This window comes from Vicugna pacos, chromosome 14 (assembly GCF_048564905.1).
Source record: "Vicugna pacos chromosome 14, VicPac4, whole genome shotgun sequence".
NCBI classification, from domain to species: Eukaryota; Metazoa; Chordata; class Mammalia; order Artiodactyla; family Camelidae; genus Vicugna; species Vicugna pacos.
In genome coordinates this window covers 58733770-58752055 of record NC_133000.1, presented here as the reverse complement: position 1 = coordinate 58752055, position 18286 = coordinate 58733770, and the positions used below count along the sequence as shown (strand labels likewise).

Sequence of the window (18286 nt, the reverse complement as noted above, 5' to 3'; positions counted from 1 at the left end):
TTCCTGGAGAAAAATTTAGCAATATGTATCAAAATACTTAAAATCATGAAGGAACAGGTTCTGGTTACAGCATCTAGAAATTTATCACAGGAGAGAAAAGTTGTGAAAAGATTTATGTCTAGGGCATATGCCTATTAGTGGTCTTTACTATCCTGAAAATTGGTAATAAACTAAATATCCAATTCAAGGTGCTTGGGTTAAATAAAATTATAGTCCTTTCATGTGAGAGAATAATGTTCAGGCACTAGCAACCATATTGTAGAATATTTAATGCATGGAAATGAATTTATGTGTTTGTAGGTGAGTAGTCTGGGACACAAAACCAATGGTACTCTTTGATCTCAATTCTGTTTTATAAAAAAATGTCAAAATATTGATCTATTTATACGTATACATAAGTAACAAAAACAAAATCTAGAAGGCTTATTTCCTGGGGCTTGCTTGTTGTTTAGTAAGTGGTAGAACATTTATTTTCTACTCTTTTTGTAAAACTTCCTAAAATAATAATAGTTGGATTCTTATCACAGACACATTATTATTCAGTAAGAAGAAGTTAATGTTACCAAATATCTTGTCTGTCGAAGATCAACTCTGTAAGTATCTGCAAGGTACCACGTACATGAAATAAATTTCTCAATTCATAGATTTTTTTACAGCATACATTTTTCATAAAATTCTGCTGTTTTCTATTCTTCTCTAATAGTTTTGGTGTGAATTTATTCTCTAACAAGAAGGTAGCAAGCTCACGCAGTCTCGTGACTTATACTGATGCTCCCAAGTGTGCACCTCCAACCCTAGAGTTGCCGATGAATTCCAGGCACTCCTCTTGGATGTCTAACAGGCATCACAAGTTTAACAGAACCATTCATTTATTAATTTCTAGTCAACCTCAAACAACCACACCCTACACCCGCTCCACTCCCAGAATTCCTTTTTTCACTCAATGACACTATAATCCCACCAAGCCTAGTTACTGTCCTCATTCTCTTTCTCTTGCCCCAGTTTCTAATCCATCAACAATTCCTGATAACTCCACTCCCCGTGTTTATCCAAATCCATCTACTTCTCATGTTATCCACTCTTCTAATTCTAGTCCCAGTCCCTCCATGATTTTCTCCATGTTACTTTCTTTTTCTGCTCTTGTTCTTCAGGGTCCATTTTCCACACTAAAGCCAAAATTATCTTTATAAAACATTAATGTATCATCCTCTGCCTAAAGCTTTTAAGTGGTTTCCTTTCCCACTTTGGATAAAATCAAAACTCCCCATCAGAGTCTATCAGTTCATGTTTTTCTCTCCCGTGACCTCATTCCACACCAGCCACATGGTCTTCAGTTTGTTTTCTGAATTCAATAAACCCATTCCTGCCACACGTCCCTGAATGTATTATTTCTTCTGCCTCAAACCCAGTTCTCCCAGATTTTCCTGAGTCCTCCTTCCTTTCCTATGACTCACCGTTCAGTATCAACCCCAGTCAGCACCCCGCTTGGAGTGGCCACCACTGGCACACTCTTCTTGAGAACCCTTCCTGACCTCATCCTGTTTCGTTTTCTTGATTCATCAACATAGGTCAGATACAGACATTGTACTTTCATTTTTCTTAGAACATAAATCCCATGAGAGCAGGGTTGTACCTCTTTGTTCACTAATTTAACCTCAATGCCTTGTGCAGAACCGGGACCAGAGTGGGAACTCGATAAGTATTAGTTGAATATTTTGAATAAACTACTTATTAAGACATTGACCAAGTTGCATTTTCAAAGTAAAATCCCCCCCCCCAGTTGTTTAACAACTCAAATTGCAGACATTATAGGGTAGAAAATGAGGTTTGTTCAACAGCAGCTGAAAGGAAAGGTGTTTGGGGGCTAACATACAGAGATATTTTTTGCTAATAAATATGGCTGAATTATTCCCATATACTTACACATAGGAAAAAAGGAAAGAGGAATGATTGCTTATCCCCATGATGAGAGACAGCATTTTCACAGTATACTGTTAACAAATGCATTTATCCATTACAACAAAAAACAAACTAAGCTTTTACCTAAACACAAAGTGATCACCTAAATCTAGAGATTAGATTCTGAAATTCTTTCGTGCCTCTACTTCCTCCCTTGTCCCACCCTTACTCCAAAATGAACAAATTCTCACTTACAGAAGACATTGTTCTGAACCTTTTCAGAACTGACACAGTGGCAGGTCCTTTTAACTACCCCTTGATACTACAGCACACACACGTATCATTGGCGTTCAGAAGTCTGGCAAAATCAAAACATTCTCTTCATCTCCAGGAGAGCTGTCTCAGGGAAGTACATGTTCTAAGACACTAAAGGTGAATATTTTGGTGACACTTGTACAAAATATAGCTTTCTGCTATCTTCTATAAAAATCTAAATTTCAATCATATCACCCTAGTAGATTTTAAAAAGATAGACCTCAAAGGTAGCATTTTATATGATATTCTCTTGCAACTCTAGAATGAAACTTAACCATGAATAATCGGAGGTCTGCACACTAATATGCAGAAGGAAGAGTGGGACTCAATTTAACACAGCTGCTAAAAAAGTGGAATTATTTCCCTCTCCCACCTTGAAAAGGATTTGGCTTTGGAACCTATGAAGCAAGAAGGGGGAAATGTTACGCTGAATGGGCAACGTAACAGTGAACACTCCTTGGAGGAATTTTTAATAAACTCTACATTTTGAGTATCTACCTATTTCTCTGAGAACATGTTTTCTTAAATCTGTGTTGTCTTTTTTATATAGCAGCTCCATCCTTATTACCTATAACAAGGTTTTCCATCTGTTTTCATCATATATATATACACACACGCACACACACAATTTAAACAGTCTGAACACACACCCACTCAACACATAAGTGTATGTATCTCTGAACGATGTGTGTGTGACCTTGCAGGGTTACACATCTTATACTCCTTTATACAACCAAAAAAAAAAGATAAAAAGCATGAGATAGAACAAATATACATTGAAGATCTATATTTCCTTCCTGCCCTCCAGTGGGCCAACTTATGCACTCTCTGGGGAATGCTTACCCGACTTTGGAGACCACTAAGATTTTGCTGTGTCTCAATGAGAGTAACCAATTTATATCAAAGATCTTCTGATTTTATGGTCAATTGTACCCTAGAGTTTCTGAAGAATCTAGATCTACACACCATATTAGCTCATGATGCTGTGAAATGCCACCTGGACCAAGCTATTTGTTACTCCAGTTGCAGATAATATTGTTGGCTGCTGAAGTCCCCAAGCCACGATGACTCAGAGCTGAGTTAACACATCTCACCTCCATCCCAGTAGCCCTCATCCATCATTGCTTCAGGCTTTCTCCACGATGCCCTCAGCCATGCTGCCCGAGGCTCCAGCCCAGCTTATACGCTCACTCTGATCCCTCCTGCACTGTCACTTTAGTCCCTGACCCAGTCCCAAGCAACTCGGTTCCAAGGAAATTCTCGGCACTTGGCCCATTAGCAGCATAAGGCATCTACTGACAATACCTTGGAGGTGCCTCTTTGAGGGAACTGGTTTCACTCACTAGATGTTGCCAGGTTTAACTCACTCATAAGCATGGCACCAATTTTCTCTTATACTTTTCTCAACGGAACATATTGTTCTGTTACCCAAGGTAACAGCCTTGTTTCCCCAATGGACCAGTCACAGAATAAGCAAAGTAAACATTACTGCTTCCTAGAAGGGAGATATCTAGATACTGAACACAAGCCACCACATCTTGCTTATACATCACTTGCTCAAGATGTAGAGACGCTTGTAAAAACAGAACCCTCGGAACTGGCCCCGCATACACTTAAGTTTTGCAGAACAATTATGAGAAGCATACCAATGCCTCTAGATTGATATCAGTAAAACTCAGCACCATGTTCAGGTATAGTTTCTGACATAGAACACTAGAGGTAAATATCAACTATCCCTACAAAGCTTTGCTTAGAAAAAATATATATGCACAGATAAATTGTTATAAAATGACTAATAACTTAAAAAATAGTCCTTTTCCCCACAAGCCCCAATGGATGCAGAATGGAGGGTGGTTTCACAACATGCAACATAATATTTGGCTTTAATTAATCAAATAGTTTGATGGAATATTCCATTGATAGATACCTTCATGTGCCACGTATTAAAAACAGTAGTGTATACTCAATTAAATAATATTATTCAACATAAAACAGAAGGGTTTCATAAACAATCATTAGGTAACATGTAAAAGGTGACGTAGAAAATAAACACAAGAAATGTATATGATTCATTTATGACTTACCTTTCATGACAATGCAGCAAAAACCGTCATAGCAAAGCTCAGAGAGTTGCCTGGAAGGTGACTTTGGCATCTCCCAGGCTCTTCCATGTGTTTTCTTTAATGATCACAGTAGTTCCCATGTTTAAAGCTTATTCACTGGGGATAAGGCTTATCCTAAGACTCTCACTATGTACCGAAATCCAGGGGCTGTGAATCCTTTTTACAGAAACATATTGTCCATCCATTAAAATACTGCTGCACATTGACTGTATATGAAAATAGCTCAACCAAACATTTCCAAAACTCTAGATACAAATAATTTATTCCAATACTCAATTTTAGGTAGGATTATCAGATAGGATTAACAGATTTAGCATATAATGTAAAGTTATCACATCTTCTTTACCACTGAGTATCCCAATAAATAGAGCATCGGCACTTACCTGAATAACATGCTTCAGTTTATCAATAATCTGATTTATCACCGGATCGGTTCCCTTGACTTTGACTTCAGGATTTCCAGACTGGGCTTTGATTCCATTTCCAACCACACGTTGAGTATAGCTACAAAGTGAAAAGTAAAAGATATGTGACTTAATAACCTGGTCAGAGTATTATCTCACACAACTATTTCAACAGATTTGAGCTCAGAATTTCTCTCCTTTAAGAGTATTCCACAATGTATTTTTTCTTGGACAGAACCTGGCACAGCTGCAAAGTTTATTCCTGATAAAATACTTAGCTTGCAAATACGGACTATTCTCTTGTTAGTCTCTCAAAAGACTCAACCAAAAATTGTGTTTTTAATACCACTTTCCAATATACTAGAAAGAGTTAATACACATCTCATTGTGTTACCAATTCTTGCTGAATTACACATATGTCTGAATCTATATTATCTGGGTCAATTTATTTCATTTTATACAGTATTTAGATGAATCACACTTTTTTAAACATATTGGACTATAAAAGAAAAACACATATATATGTGTCATATAATGTCAACTTAGTATTCAGACAACTATTTAGATTCGTCAGTCACAAAGATGTATTAGGTGCTTTCTTACTATATTCCAGTCCTATACTAGGTGACTAGGATTATAAGGAGGTATAATTCTTGTCCTCATAATGTTCATTATATACCTGGGAATATAATGTATTAATTAACTTGTTCACCCTGGCATTCATTCATTACATTTTATTATATTTAAAAGTTCTTGTTAGATTCCAGGAATATAATTATCCTTATTTTCCTGACAGTGTGGTGCAGCCTAAAGGCAAGTGAACAGTTACAGCACAACCCTGGAAGTGAAGAAGATGTTCAGTAATGCAATAGGGGTGGCTAGAAGGGAAGTGTCTGCCGGTGAGAGGCAGGGCTCGCACAAGCAATAAACACTGAGCACACGGAGAAGTCTATTTGGACCAAAACACTTACTAAAGGAGAATTTATAGCTTAAGGTAGCTCTTGAAGTACTAAGGACTTGGATGATGTATTGATGTGCATTCCAGAGCAAAAGGTGACATTCCAGCGGGGGAAATGGCAAAGGCATATGAGTAACATACACGAGGAAGAATAACCAGGCTTTAATTTACGAAGGGAGAGAACGAATGGGGGAAAGTCAGAGATGGGAGGCCATGCCCTGGAGACTCTATCCCCTCTCTGTTTAAGACTCTCCTCTAAGTAATACGCTTGCTTACATTAAAGTCTCATAATAAAGTGGCCTCAGAGAGTTTTCAGGAAGCATTTCACATTATTGTAACATCATACTCCTTCTCTGTATCTGAGCAGAGTATCACAGTTATCCACATGCACCCTCTGATTTTTCTACAGTAATGGAAACTATTTGAAAAGATAAAAGGAGGTTCCTCTGTTGAGAATAATGCCAAACAAAAGGAGTTTCAAAGAGTATCCAGTTAGTCCCAATAATGAGTCTTTTTCAACTTTTAAAACAACTTCAAACCCATTTATGCATGCAGAAATAGAGGGGTTTAGAGTTAGGTATTCCAGTATAAGTTAGAGATTTGGCAATATATACCAATAACAAATAGAAGGAAAACAATTATTAATGTGTATTAATATTCTTTAGTTAGAAACAAGTAAACTATAAATATTAGGCTTCTCTTCACTTCTCTGCAGCACTGTCATATTTTTCTTCCAAATATTTTGAGCTTATTGCACATGTGGCTCCTTTATTAGTGTGTTGATTTTTAACAATAACAATGAATAATGTGAATAAATAAATGGATAATGCATGTCTATGATCCAAGCATTGTTTTCATTACTTTCTTTGGAGTTTGTCAGTTCATCTCCATGATAACCATTTGCTGTAGCCCTGGGAACATGCCTCATAGATCTCAAAATACAGGAGATGTAACTGACTAAGGGTACCCACTGCTTCCCCTGGAAGTCTATTTCTGCATCTTCCCCAACCAATGACTGACTGCAGCAGAGACACTAAATATAATACATCGCTGGAAGACAAGGGGTTCCCCCGATGGCCAATTTTGGCCCAGGATTTCCTGCAGCTCTTGCAAACCCCTCCTTGACTGCACACCCTGCCAGAATGCTTCCACTCACTCAACTTTCCTTTCCTCTCTCCTTCACTCTGGGTCACACTTGCTTTATGGCCAACAGCTCTTCCAGCCTTTCTCAGTTTCCTCCCCATTTTCTCTTGTAGGTATTTCCCTTAAGGTAATCCCCTTGTGTTTCATCTCTTTTTGGCATCTGCTTCTTGGAGGACTCAGACCAATAAACAATATAATATCTGTACCATAATTATTCCCATTCTACAGACTAGGGATCTAATATCTGAATAGGTTAAGTAACTCTCCCAAGGGAACACTGTGGTTAAGTGGAAAGCATGGATATGAACCTAGGGACTGTGAGCTCCAAATACAATCACTCAATAGCTAGGAATGAAAACTCCTGAAACCACCTACTACAAAATTGAGATACAATTAGCTTGGTGCAAAGTATTTTTTGTTTGTTTTTTTAGTTGTTTTGTGTTTAATTGTTTTCTTTCTTTTTTTTTTTACTATAACTATGTCATTTCAAGAATTCATTACTTATAATTAAAAGGGGACTACTATTTTCCTGAAAAATCTCTTCAAAAATCAGTTGTATATTACTAGCTAAAGAGTGAAATAACCATTGCTGGCAAGGTGAAAAGAAACTAGTAGACTGAAAGTTTACCTTAAGATTCTCCTGTGTTTCTCTAGAACTACAGCAATAGAAGCTGAAATTCCTCTCTTAATTTTAAATAAATGATTGCTTGGTACATGTCTTGGTATATTTACAGACCATGAAACTTTCTCTTAAAATTCAGGAGTAACACTTCACATTAGTCTGAAGAGTTGCTCTTTTGGTTCTTGTTCTTAATGATCACAGATATTAACACAGATAAAATTTATCAGAATTACAATTTAGCTAAAGTCTCATTCCAAGCTAATATAGTATTGAATAGTTCAAAATCACTATTCTTTTGTATCATTTAAATAAGAAAAAATACTGTAAAGCAGGGCATTTAAGATACTTCACATGAAACATGCTTTAATAAAATTAGTTACTCTTCTTTGCTTTTGTAAGGTTAAGAAGAACCACGTTGCAATAGTGGTACACACACACCAGAATGATATAAATGAATAAGATAGATGAAACTAAGTGTTGGCAAGGATGTGGCAATTGGAACCCTCTCTCTTTGTGAATGGGAGTTTAAACTTATATAAACCACTATTTGATATGTATGCCAAGGCTAAATATATCCTGTGACCCCAGGTATATACTTGACAATGTTTACCAAAAGATAGGTATAAGAATGTTCAGAGAAATATTATGCAAATTAGACCCAAATTAGACACAATCCAAATGTCCATAAACATTAACTGGGTTAAATAAATGGTAGAATAGTTATATAATGACATACTATATAGCTGTGAGAATGAATGAATTACAACTGAGAATGCAGTTTGGTGCAGCCATTATGGAAAACAGTATGGAGATTCCTCAAAAGACTAAACTTAGAGTTACCATGTGATTCAGCAATCCCACTCCTAGACATATATCCAGAGGGAACCATAATTCAAAAAGATACATGCACCCCAATATTCATAGCAGCACTAGTTACAACAGCCAAGACATGGAAACAACCTAAATATCCATCAACAGATGATTGGATAAAGAAGTTGTGGTATATTTATAAAATGGAATACTACTCAGCCATAAAAAAGAATAAAATAATACCACTTGCAGCAACATAGTTGGACCTGGAGACTGTCACTCTAAGTTAAGTAAGACAGAAAAAGAAAGAAAAATACCATATGATATCACTTAAACGTGGAATCTAAAAAAGAAAAACTTATTTACAAAACAGAAACAGACTCACATAGAAAACAAACTTAGGATTAGCAGGTGGGCTAACGGGTGGGAAGGGATAAATTGGGAGTTCAAGATTTGCAGATGTATCTAACATACATAAAACAGATAAAACAAGAGGTTATACTGCATAGTACAAGAGACAATAATCAATATCTTGCAGTAATTTGTGAAAAAGAATATGAAAATGAATATATGTATGTTCATGTATGACTGAAGCAGTATGCTGCACACCAGAAATTGGCACAACATTGTAAACTGACTATACTTCAAGAAAATATAAACAACTATACTCAAAATCTTATACTCAAAATCTTATAAGCTATATAGTGAATGAAAGAAACAAGATATGGAACATACTCCATGATTCCATATATTAAAAGTTTCAAACTAACCAATGATGTTCCAAATCACCATAAGTACTACTCAGGGAAAGAGTGTCCAGAAGGTTGAAGGGAGTTTCTGGGGTCCTAACAATGTGTTTCTTGGTTTGCACCCTGATTACACAGGAGTGATCATTCCATATTAAAAAAAAAATTAAACTGCATAGTTAAAATTTGGATGCTTCACTATATGCATGTATTCTCAACCTAAACAAAACATTTACATTAAAAACTTCTTGTGCTCTTTTTCTTACTATGCATACAACAGACAAATTTGCATTGAGCAATGTATAAATAAAATATCAACATAGGTATTTTTAACATGGGCTAAATGGTTTTGTCATCACTAAATGAGTAATTTAGGATCCTAGTTCGACATAAAAATTCACTGCAGTCCTTAATTTGCATGCAGAAACATGGTTTCTAAATCAAAAGTTTTTCTTACAAAGACTTTTTTTTTTGAGTTTTGCTCATTATGAAATTTTAATAAATCATTAATCACTCATTTTCCTCCTAAATGTACAAGCAATGGATAAAACATTTCAAGGATCCCTACAGAGGTTTCTCGACTTGAAAAATTGCTCATATTTCAATGAGAAGGAGGGAACAAAACACACACAAAAAGGAGGCAATTTTTTTGTTAGAGAAGTAGTAGACCCACCATTCCTTCTGAGTAGGTCTGGTAATGGATGACAGCAGGTTAATAGGAATACTCACTCCCCAAGTATGACTTGTTTTTCATTAACATGGAGGAAAGGCAAGCACAGACATATTTATTCTTATAAAATGTTTCCAAATGATGATTAACAAGGCTCCAGTTCTCTTTGTGTTCAACATATAAAACATTAAAAAGAAGTGCTAATAAATCTATACACAGTATGTCATTAGGAAGTCATTTCTCCTGACTTTACCAACATTTCTTATTTGAAACTCACGCCATGCACCCCCTTGGCTGATATTAATTTCATTTCACTGAAAATGCAATAGACTTTGTTTCAGATTCATATCAGAAGTATGGTATTTTGATATGCACAGTTTCAGGTGGAAAATATATGAATCTGACCCTGGGATTCTTTACAAGTCATTTAAAGTGATCTGTCTTAGAAGTCTTTGGTAACTTCATGGGGACAAGATATAAGGATATTATCACTGATAAGCGATGAGGAAAACCCCTATCAGGGGCTTTCTCTCTTTACCATTACTGCCATCTTTGTTAGAGATTCAGGATTGAGAATGGGGACCATGTTGGTGACGGTGGTGATGCCAGTAACAGTAGTAACAGCAGTAGATTTTTTGTTTGTTTCTTTACTCCTTTTTTGCATGACTTGGTTAGGTGATTGTATATTAAAATTCCTTCTGTTTCCAGGGTTTTGAGTCTTCTAATTTTAGGAGGTGTCTTTGACTGGTAAATACGTTGCTATCTCGGATTAACAGGAGGTCTGTGAAGCTGTAGGCAGTCATCAGTGAACCTTTTCCTCAAGAAAACTCTTTCTTTCAAACCATTTCTGGGCCTCCCTTCTTGGTTCTGGTAGCAAATGTGAAGTAGGTCCTAGAGATCTGTTTTTCGTAACTTTTCCTCAAATACGTGGGTGCCACTGGGTGCCACAATGTGGTTTTGTGGACATGCACCTTCTATATGGCCCTTTTCCTTGACAGGGAAGGTCTTAATCTTTGGACTCTCAGAACGGAGAGGAGTCATATGATTGATTTTATGCTCCAGGTTTCTGAGAATAACCTCTCAAGGTAGGTAAGAGGCTTACAGGGGATTAAGAGAATGGAGACATCTGTAGAATCAATTCAAAATGACTGAACCTTTTGTGATTTCACTCTCTTCAATTGTTGAACCACAAACTATTTCTAAGTTAATCTGTACCATTTATTTGGCTTTATAATTACAGATAAATAATGTCTCAATTGGAAATCTAAGTTTCTGAGCTTAAATAATGAATTCAAAATAAATAGAATTGATAGAGGCCTAATTACAGCTTTATTATTACTTATGTATCACTAATTTCCTACTAAGGATATCACAGTTTGTAACATCTTATAGAAAACACTCATTAGCGTTATTCTAATATGGTAATGTCATGCTTTGCATAGCAACCAACAAGGAATTTTGAGCGGATCACTACAATATAACTTTATATAACTTTCATTTGACCAATCTTCTATCAGAGACATTACAAAATCCAAAAAGTTCCTAGAATCTTATTCAGCTGTTTTGTATTGTTTTCCAAATGTAATTGACACCAACATTAATATTCAGATATGAAGCTACCAACTGCATCAAAAAGTAAATTTAATTGCAAGATACAATAATAAGAACATGTTTAGAGAGAGTTAGAAAACAAGATCTCATGAAAAAATGGGTATTTATCAATCTTCACCCTAAGTCTTCAATTAGCAGGGCATCAATTTCTGCTTGTCTGTTTAGCCAGGTGAATCACAGAGAAGCCCTTTCATGATGTGCTACATTAAGCAGCTGTGTGAACCTGAAAGGATAATTCCACAGAAAACTCTAGTGATTGTGCACATCAAGTCAGTGGCGTCTAGGAAGCTTTCATTTCAGCAAATGTTACCTAATAAAAAATGTATTAAAATAAACTTTCCCTTATGTAAAAAAAAAAAATAGTACTTTCCTTAGCCTTCTCCTAACTCCATCTCCAATCTAAATACCTTAATTATAGCAAAGCTTTGATTTTTATAGTCTTAAATTTTTTAATTAAAAATTCAAAGCAAATGTGTAATAAATATTTCGCTTATAATTACCCTCATTTGATTCAAAGTAACTGTCAAATTCCAGATGATCAGTTCTAACTATAATCAATTGTGCATACTGTTATATGCACTATGAAATGTTATACCAACTTCCATTTTCCAATGCACACATTTCAAAATTAAACTCTTCTCCATAAGATACAGGCTATCTTTCATGGATTTGTGATGACAGATAATTACCATGTTCCACTGATTTTGTCTCACTTCACCATTTGCTATCAATATATGAAGTAAAGTAACTATTATCTGAGTACTCATTAGTTAAATATTATTTTAAGCCAAAAAAACGAGTCAAAATGATTTATGCTTTATATATTCTGGAAATTAAGCCCCTGACAGTTGCATCACTTGCAAATATTTTCTCCCATTTCGTACATTGTCTTTTTTGTCTTGCTTGTGGTTTCCTTTGCTGTGCAAATGTTTGTAAGTTTAATTAAGTCCCATTTGTTTATTTTTGCTTTTATTCTATTGCCTGGTTAGACTGTCCTAGGAGAATATTGCTAAGATTTATGCCAGAAAACGTTTTGCCTATGCTTCTTCTAGGAGGTTTATAGTGTCTTGTCCTATGTTTAAGTCTTTAAGCCATTTTATTTTGTGTATGGTGTGACTTAATAATGAAAAAACAAATAACCCAATCTAAAAATGGACAGAAAACCTAAACAAGCAATTCTCCAATGAAGACATACAAATGGCCAATATGCACATGAAAAAAATGCTCAATATAGCTAATTATCAGAGAAATGCAAATCAAGACTACAATGAGGTATCACCTCATACCAGTCAGAATGGCCATCATTAAAAAGTTCACAAATGCTGGAGAGGATGTAGAGAAAAGGGAACCCTCCTATACTGTTGGTGGAAATGCAGTTTGGTACAGCCATTATGGAAAACAGCATGGAGATTCCTCAAAAAAATAAAAATAGACTTATCATGTGATCCAGCAATCCCACTCCTGGGCATATATTCAGAAGGGACTCTAATTCAAAAAGATACATGCACCCCAATGTTCATAGCAGCACTATTTACAATAGCCAAGACATGGAAACAACCTAAACGTCCATTGACAATAACTGGATAAAGAAGTTGTAGTAGATTTATACAATGAAATATTACTCAGCCATAAAAAAATAGTGCCATTTGCAGCAACATGGATGGACCTGGAGGTTGTCATTCTAAGGGAAGTAAGCCAGAAAGAGAAAGAAAAATACCATATCACTCATATGTGGAATCTTAAAAAAAAAAAAAGTCACAGATGAACTTATTTACAAAACAGAAAAAGACTCACAGACATAGAAAACAAACTTATGGTTAAGGGGGAAAAGGAGGTGGGAAGGGATAATTTAGGAGTACGAGATTTGCTGATACGATTATATACAAAATAGATACAGTAAGTGTCTTCTGCGTAGCACAGGGAACTATATTCAGTATCTTGTAATCTACAATGAAAAAGAATATGAGAATGAACATATGTATGCATATGTATGACTGAAACATTATGCTGTTTATAATAAAATGTGAAGTGGGATGATGCACCTTCTCACTCTGAGAAACAAAAATTAAAAAAAGATTTCGGGAATAAGTTTCATGTAACCAAACTTTATTAAAGACATTAAAATTTTTTTAAGTTCCTAGAATATTATATCCCTTTTTAAATATTGTTTGCCAAATGTAATTGATACCAACATCCATAAAACTTCAAAGAGGAAACTACCGACTACATTAAAAATACTTTAAAATTAGTTGCAAGATACAGTAATTCTGGGATTACCAATATACCATGCAGAGGCTACACTCCCACTGCAGCCCCTAGGGAAGAGTTCTTCTTGGCCTCCTCCTAGCTTCCGGTAGCATCCAAAAGTCCTTGGCATTCTCTGGCTTATCACTGCATTACTCCAATTTCTGTCTCCATTTTCACATAACCTCCTTCTCCACGTGTGTGTGTGTCCCTTTCTGTCACTTATAAGGACACACTGGATTTACAGCCCATGCTAACCTAGGATGACCTCATTTCAACTCTTACCTCATTACTTCTTCAAAGATCTATTTCCAAACAACGTCCTATTCTGAGCTTCCAGGCAGGCATGAATCTGGGGGAGACACTATAACACCACTACACAGAGCATTGTAAAGAAATTGGAAGCTGCACAAATGAAAACAAATTTTTCTGTGCATTTCAATTAGTCAATAGACATATATAAGCTGCTCTCATGGCAGTCATACTCTGTTTTTCTCAAGGAAGATTTTATTTACTATAATATTTATATTTCACAAACACATCTCTTAAATTTTAGCTGGAGTTTTTCCATTTATTTTTCCATGATTAACCAGGTAACCTTACGGAACATACTTTAATCAGCTTTTTGGAAACTTTCAGTACACAATAACTAGCATTGCCTTTATTTTCAATGGCTTTTATCTTCCTAGCATAGCAAATAATGCAATCAATAATTTCCTATCTCCTAAATTCAAATAAATAGGAAATATACCTTAAAAAATGATTTGTTCTTCTCTGAAGCAGGGGCCTAAACACCTGCTCTGAATGTAAGTTTCCTGAAGCTTTGAAAGTCTAGTTTATTATGAAGGTGTTGACGGCTGATGCTTTGGGGACCCATACAAGCACACGGAATAAATTTTAATCACACTTAATGCTAATGTGGTAGCAAGATTGTGACAATATTTTAAATGTGACTAATTTCATTAAATTAGCTATACTCATTAAGCGAAGCTCAGTTGTTCAAATTTCTAAAAATGCCTCAAAAGAAATAATTAAGCTCTTCTCTTTTCTGTTTCTTGTATTTTGTTGATACTTAAAAGTGAAAAAGTATTTTAACTGAGTTTTTTATTTTCTCTTTTCAGCAGTCAGTTCACTTGTTTTATCACCGTAAGACCATAAGGGCCCTGAGCAGGTTGCCGAATCCAACACTCTGTTTTCAAGAAGAAATATGCCTATACCAGGAATACAGTACTTGGCATTCATCTCTTGGCCTATAGCCTAATAGATTTTTCTGTATGTCTTTGGTGACAGAAACATAAATTTGGAGCTGAAAAGGACCTTAAAGGTCATCTAGTCTAACCCAAGCATCTTTTAAAACGAATGAAGGAGCTCTACGTTTATTTCATCATTTTGTACCTATGTACTGTATATTTCCAGAAAAGTCTTTCAGATGGCTTAATAAAGGGCACAGATACTGCAACACAAGGGCAAAATGACAGAATAATGAAGGGAAGGAGGTGACAATTATATTAGGAGACCTAGGAAGGAGACACCACTCTTCAGTCTAAAACTTAGCCATTAAGGCTCTTATCGGTGAAGGCCAGAAGGAAAACCAGAATTCAAATAGTAGGTCTTACTAGTTAACGAAAGCAGTCTGGGTGTATGTCGGCAGTCATTTTTTTAGGTTATCTCTATCCTTTCGAGCAGAATGCACGTGTCTTTAAGTAAGATGAACAATACAGCCAAAACTAACTTCAGTAGCAATTCCAAAGCTTTCAAAGATGCAAGTACACATGACACTTTGTTATTTGAATCTTTGTTAAAAGCTGTCTGAGTGATATTATGGTTCTGAGTAGGCATTTTACTGGGACCTGGTTATCTGACTTGGTGAACAATTTAGCCTTGGAGAACTTAGAGGAGCAGATGGTTAATATTTCCCTGAATTTATTTTTATTTTTAGTTGGTATTTTATTTCACCACTCACAGAGAACATATTCTCTGGGTAGTGTTTGGAAGTACTGTAGAACATTCTCAGGGTCAAAGTGACTTGAGAAAAATCACAAAGCAGAGTCCTGTCTGAATAACTGTTTCCACGATCCTACACAGCAAACAAAAACAATTTCCAAATAAGCACCAATTAGAGGGAGAAGGGCAGTCATAATGGTAAGATATGTTTTAACTGATAGACAGTTAATTAAATATTTTCTAATACATGTATTGATCCTACCTTTAGCAGAATCATTTTCTTTTCTCTTCCTTCACTCTTGGAAATGTATAGCTTGTTTCTTTATAAAGGAAACTATTTGACAGGTGCAGTTTTCAAAGGTTAAACCAGGTCCATCTTCAATACTCTGAATTGGATGGTTCTGATATGTGGTCCATGTATTTTTGAATTGGGGATGGGAGTCAGTCAGTGAAGTCAAAAAGCTCGGTATTTTGTTGCTTTTGCTGTAAATACTTCTGACTGTTCTTATTTTAGGCATACCAAACAAACTGGTTAGGTATTCATGAAATCTAGGCATAATAATATAAGAAGAACTAAATGGATAAAAATGTGTGTATATATATATAATATATAATATAATAATATAGTATAGAACACATAATGCAGACACATATAATAAATATTTATATATCCTTCAGACACCTACGCATACACTACTGTTTCTATATTCACTTTCTTTACATTCATTTTCAATAGTGAAAAGTGAAATTCCTGGGCCCATAAAAGAGATTTGAAGTTCTAAAGGATTTGTAACTAATTTTTCTTAAGGAAAGGAACCTAGTAGTAATTTGTTAGTATACAGAAAACAATTAGAACTTGAGCACAACACATCAGTTTTAATATCCAGTTTCAACCCTGTGTTCAATCCTAACTTAAAGTTCTGTCCAACAGTTCCATTTCGTGGTCTGTTGAATCTCCAAATAAAAATTGCTAGGTTTCAAATCATAGTTATTATGAAGAGGGGGGTGGAGAAGGCAGAGAAATAACTAAGCTTTCTGTCCACGCCTGATCTTAACTACACCGCAGCCAAATTCCTACCATCAAACAGTCCTGAGAAAACAATCCACTTGTGTAATGGAATCTAATTTCTGTCCACTTGCAGATATGAGAAAATTGCTTCTCCAGCTATTTCTTGGCAAATCCAGTTGTGCTGTGCAGAAAACAGCTGGACCTAGTTCCGCAGACAGAGCTGTATGTGCCTAGGGACTTTTGGATTCTTAGTCACTGTGATTATCCTCAGAACACACTTGGCTGACTCAATACATGAAAAAATACGCCTATGCAAAGTGCAGGATATTTCTGAGGGCCTGCAGAGTCCAGATGGAATGGATGTTTCTGGTCCCCATGACCTAGAGATTCTGTACCTCTAGGCAAGTTTGGCCAATCTCTCCTTCACTCTCTACCTCTTGTCTTTCAGGCACTTAAATGATTTCTGCGGTCCTTCAGGGTTTACACTCTGTTCCCCCTGCCCAGAAAGCTCTAACCCTCTCCCTCCCTTTAAAAAAAGTTTTATTGATGTATAGCCAGTTTACAATGTTGTGTCAATTTCTCATGTACAGTATAATGCTTCAGTCATATAAGAACATACATATATTCATTCTCATATTCTTTTTCAGCATAAATTACTATAAGATATTGAATATAGTTCCCTGTGCTATACAGTATAAACTTGTTGTTTATCTATTTTGTATGTATTACTTAGTATCTGCGAAGCTTGAACTTCCAATTTATCCCTTCCCACCTCCATCCCCACCTGGTAACCATAAGTTTGTTTTCTATGTCTGTGAGCTACACCAAGCTTTTTAAAAGGGTTTTCCCAAGTGTGATCAAATCAAACGTTTTGAGGTAGAGAGATTACCCTAGATTATCCATTTGGGCCCTAAACACAATCATGTGTATCCCTTTAAGTGGAAGGCAGAGGGAGTTTTTTGTTTTTGCTTTTGTTTTTGTTTTGTTTGTTTTTTTAATAGAAGTAAAAGGAGAAAGCAATAGGTCCACTAGACAGGGAGGGATGGGAGTGATGTTGCCACAAACCCAGGCATGCCCAACACTTGAAAAGGCAAGGAATGGGTTCTCCCCTAGAACCATTAGAAGGAGTCTGGCCTTACTGACAATTTGATTTCAGCCCAGTGACACTGATTTCAGACATCCAACCTCCAAAACTGTTAGAGATTCCATTTCTACAGATTTTAAGTCACTTACTGGTCATCTGCTACAGCAGCCATTGGAAACTAATCTCCCCTAATTGGTTTGCTCTCATTATAACTACTGCTTGATAACACTCTGTTTTCTGGGATGCATGTATTCCCATGAAGGAAACAGAGATTCTCGGCTGTCCTGAGATGAAGTAGTGTGTCTGTCTGAATCCTCCCGTATAGTTCCAGGACTTGGCAAAATGCTTGGACTATGACAGCTCCCTACATAGTTGAGTGAATATATTATGGATACAAAACTAAAGCAAATAACTTTCAGGAGATAGGTTGCCTTTTCCAGAATTGATCCTTATGAAATTCCTCAGAGTTCCTGAATTTGGTAACGAATCCCATGAACATGTGACTTCATTTTCATGCTGATTTGGTCTAGTTTTAAATAGTTTGTGAATGGTAGTTGTTTTTCTGCAGCCCCAGTCTCGCTTTTTGAGAGGCTAATGGAGACTCCATAAGACACTGAAGCTACAACAAAAGAACAAGATGCAGCAAGATCCTGCCGGGCCCTAGAGAGGAGCTCCCTCAAGAACAGCCTTGCTGGGTGAGGCAA

At 36.0% G+C, this 18286-nt stretch overlaps 1 protein-coding gene across 2 annotated transcripts in view; it reads right to left on the bottom strand.

Moving 5' to 3' along the window:
- The window catches only part of GPC5 (glypican 5), a 1165610-nt gene that overhangs the window by 764668 nt on the left and 382656 nt on the right, over nt 1–18286 (bottom strand). For both annotated transcript variants that reach the window (XM_072976438.1, XM_072976439.1), the window contains exon 6: nt 4721–4841. In XM_072976438.1, coding sequence (XP_072832539.1) covers nt 4721–4841 — 121 coding nt within the window. The remainder of the gene's footprint in view (nt 1–4720; nt 4842–18286) is intronic.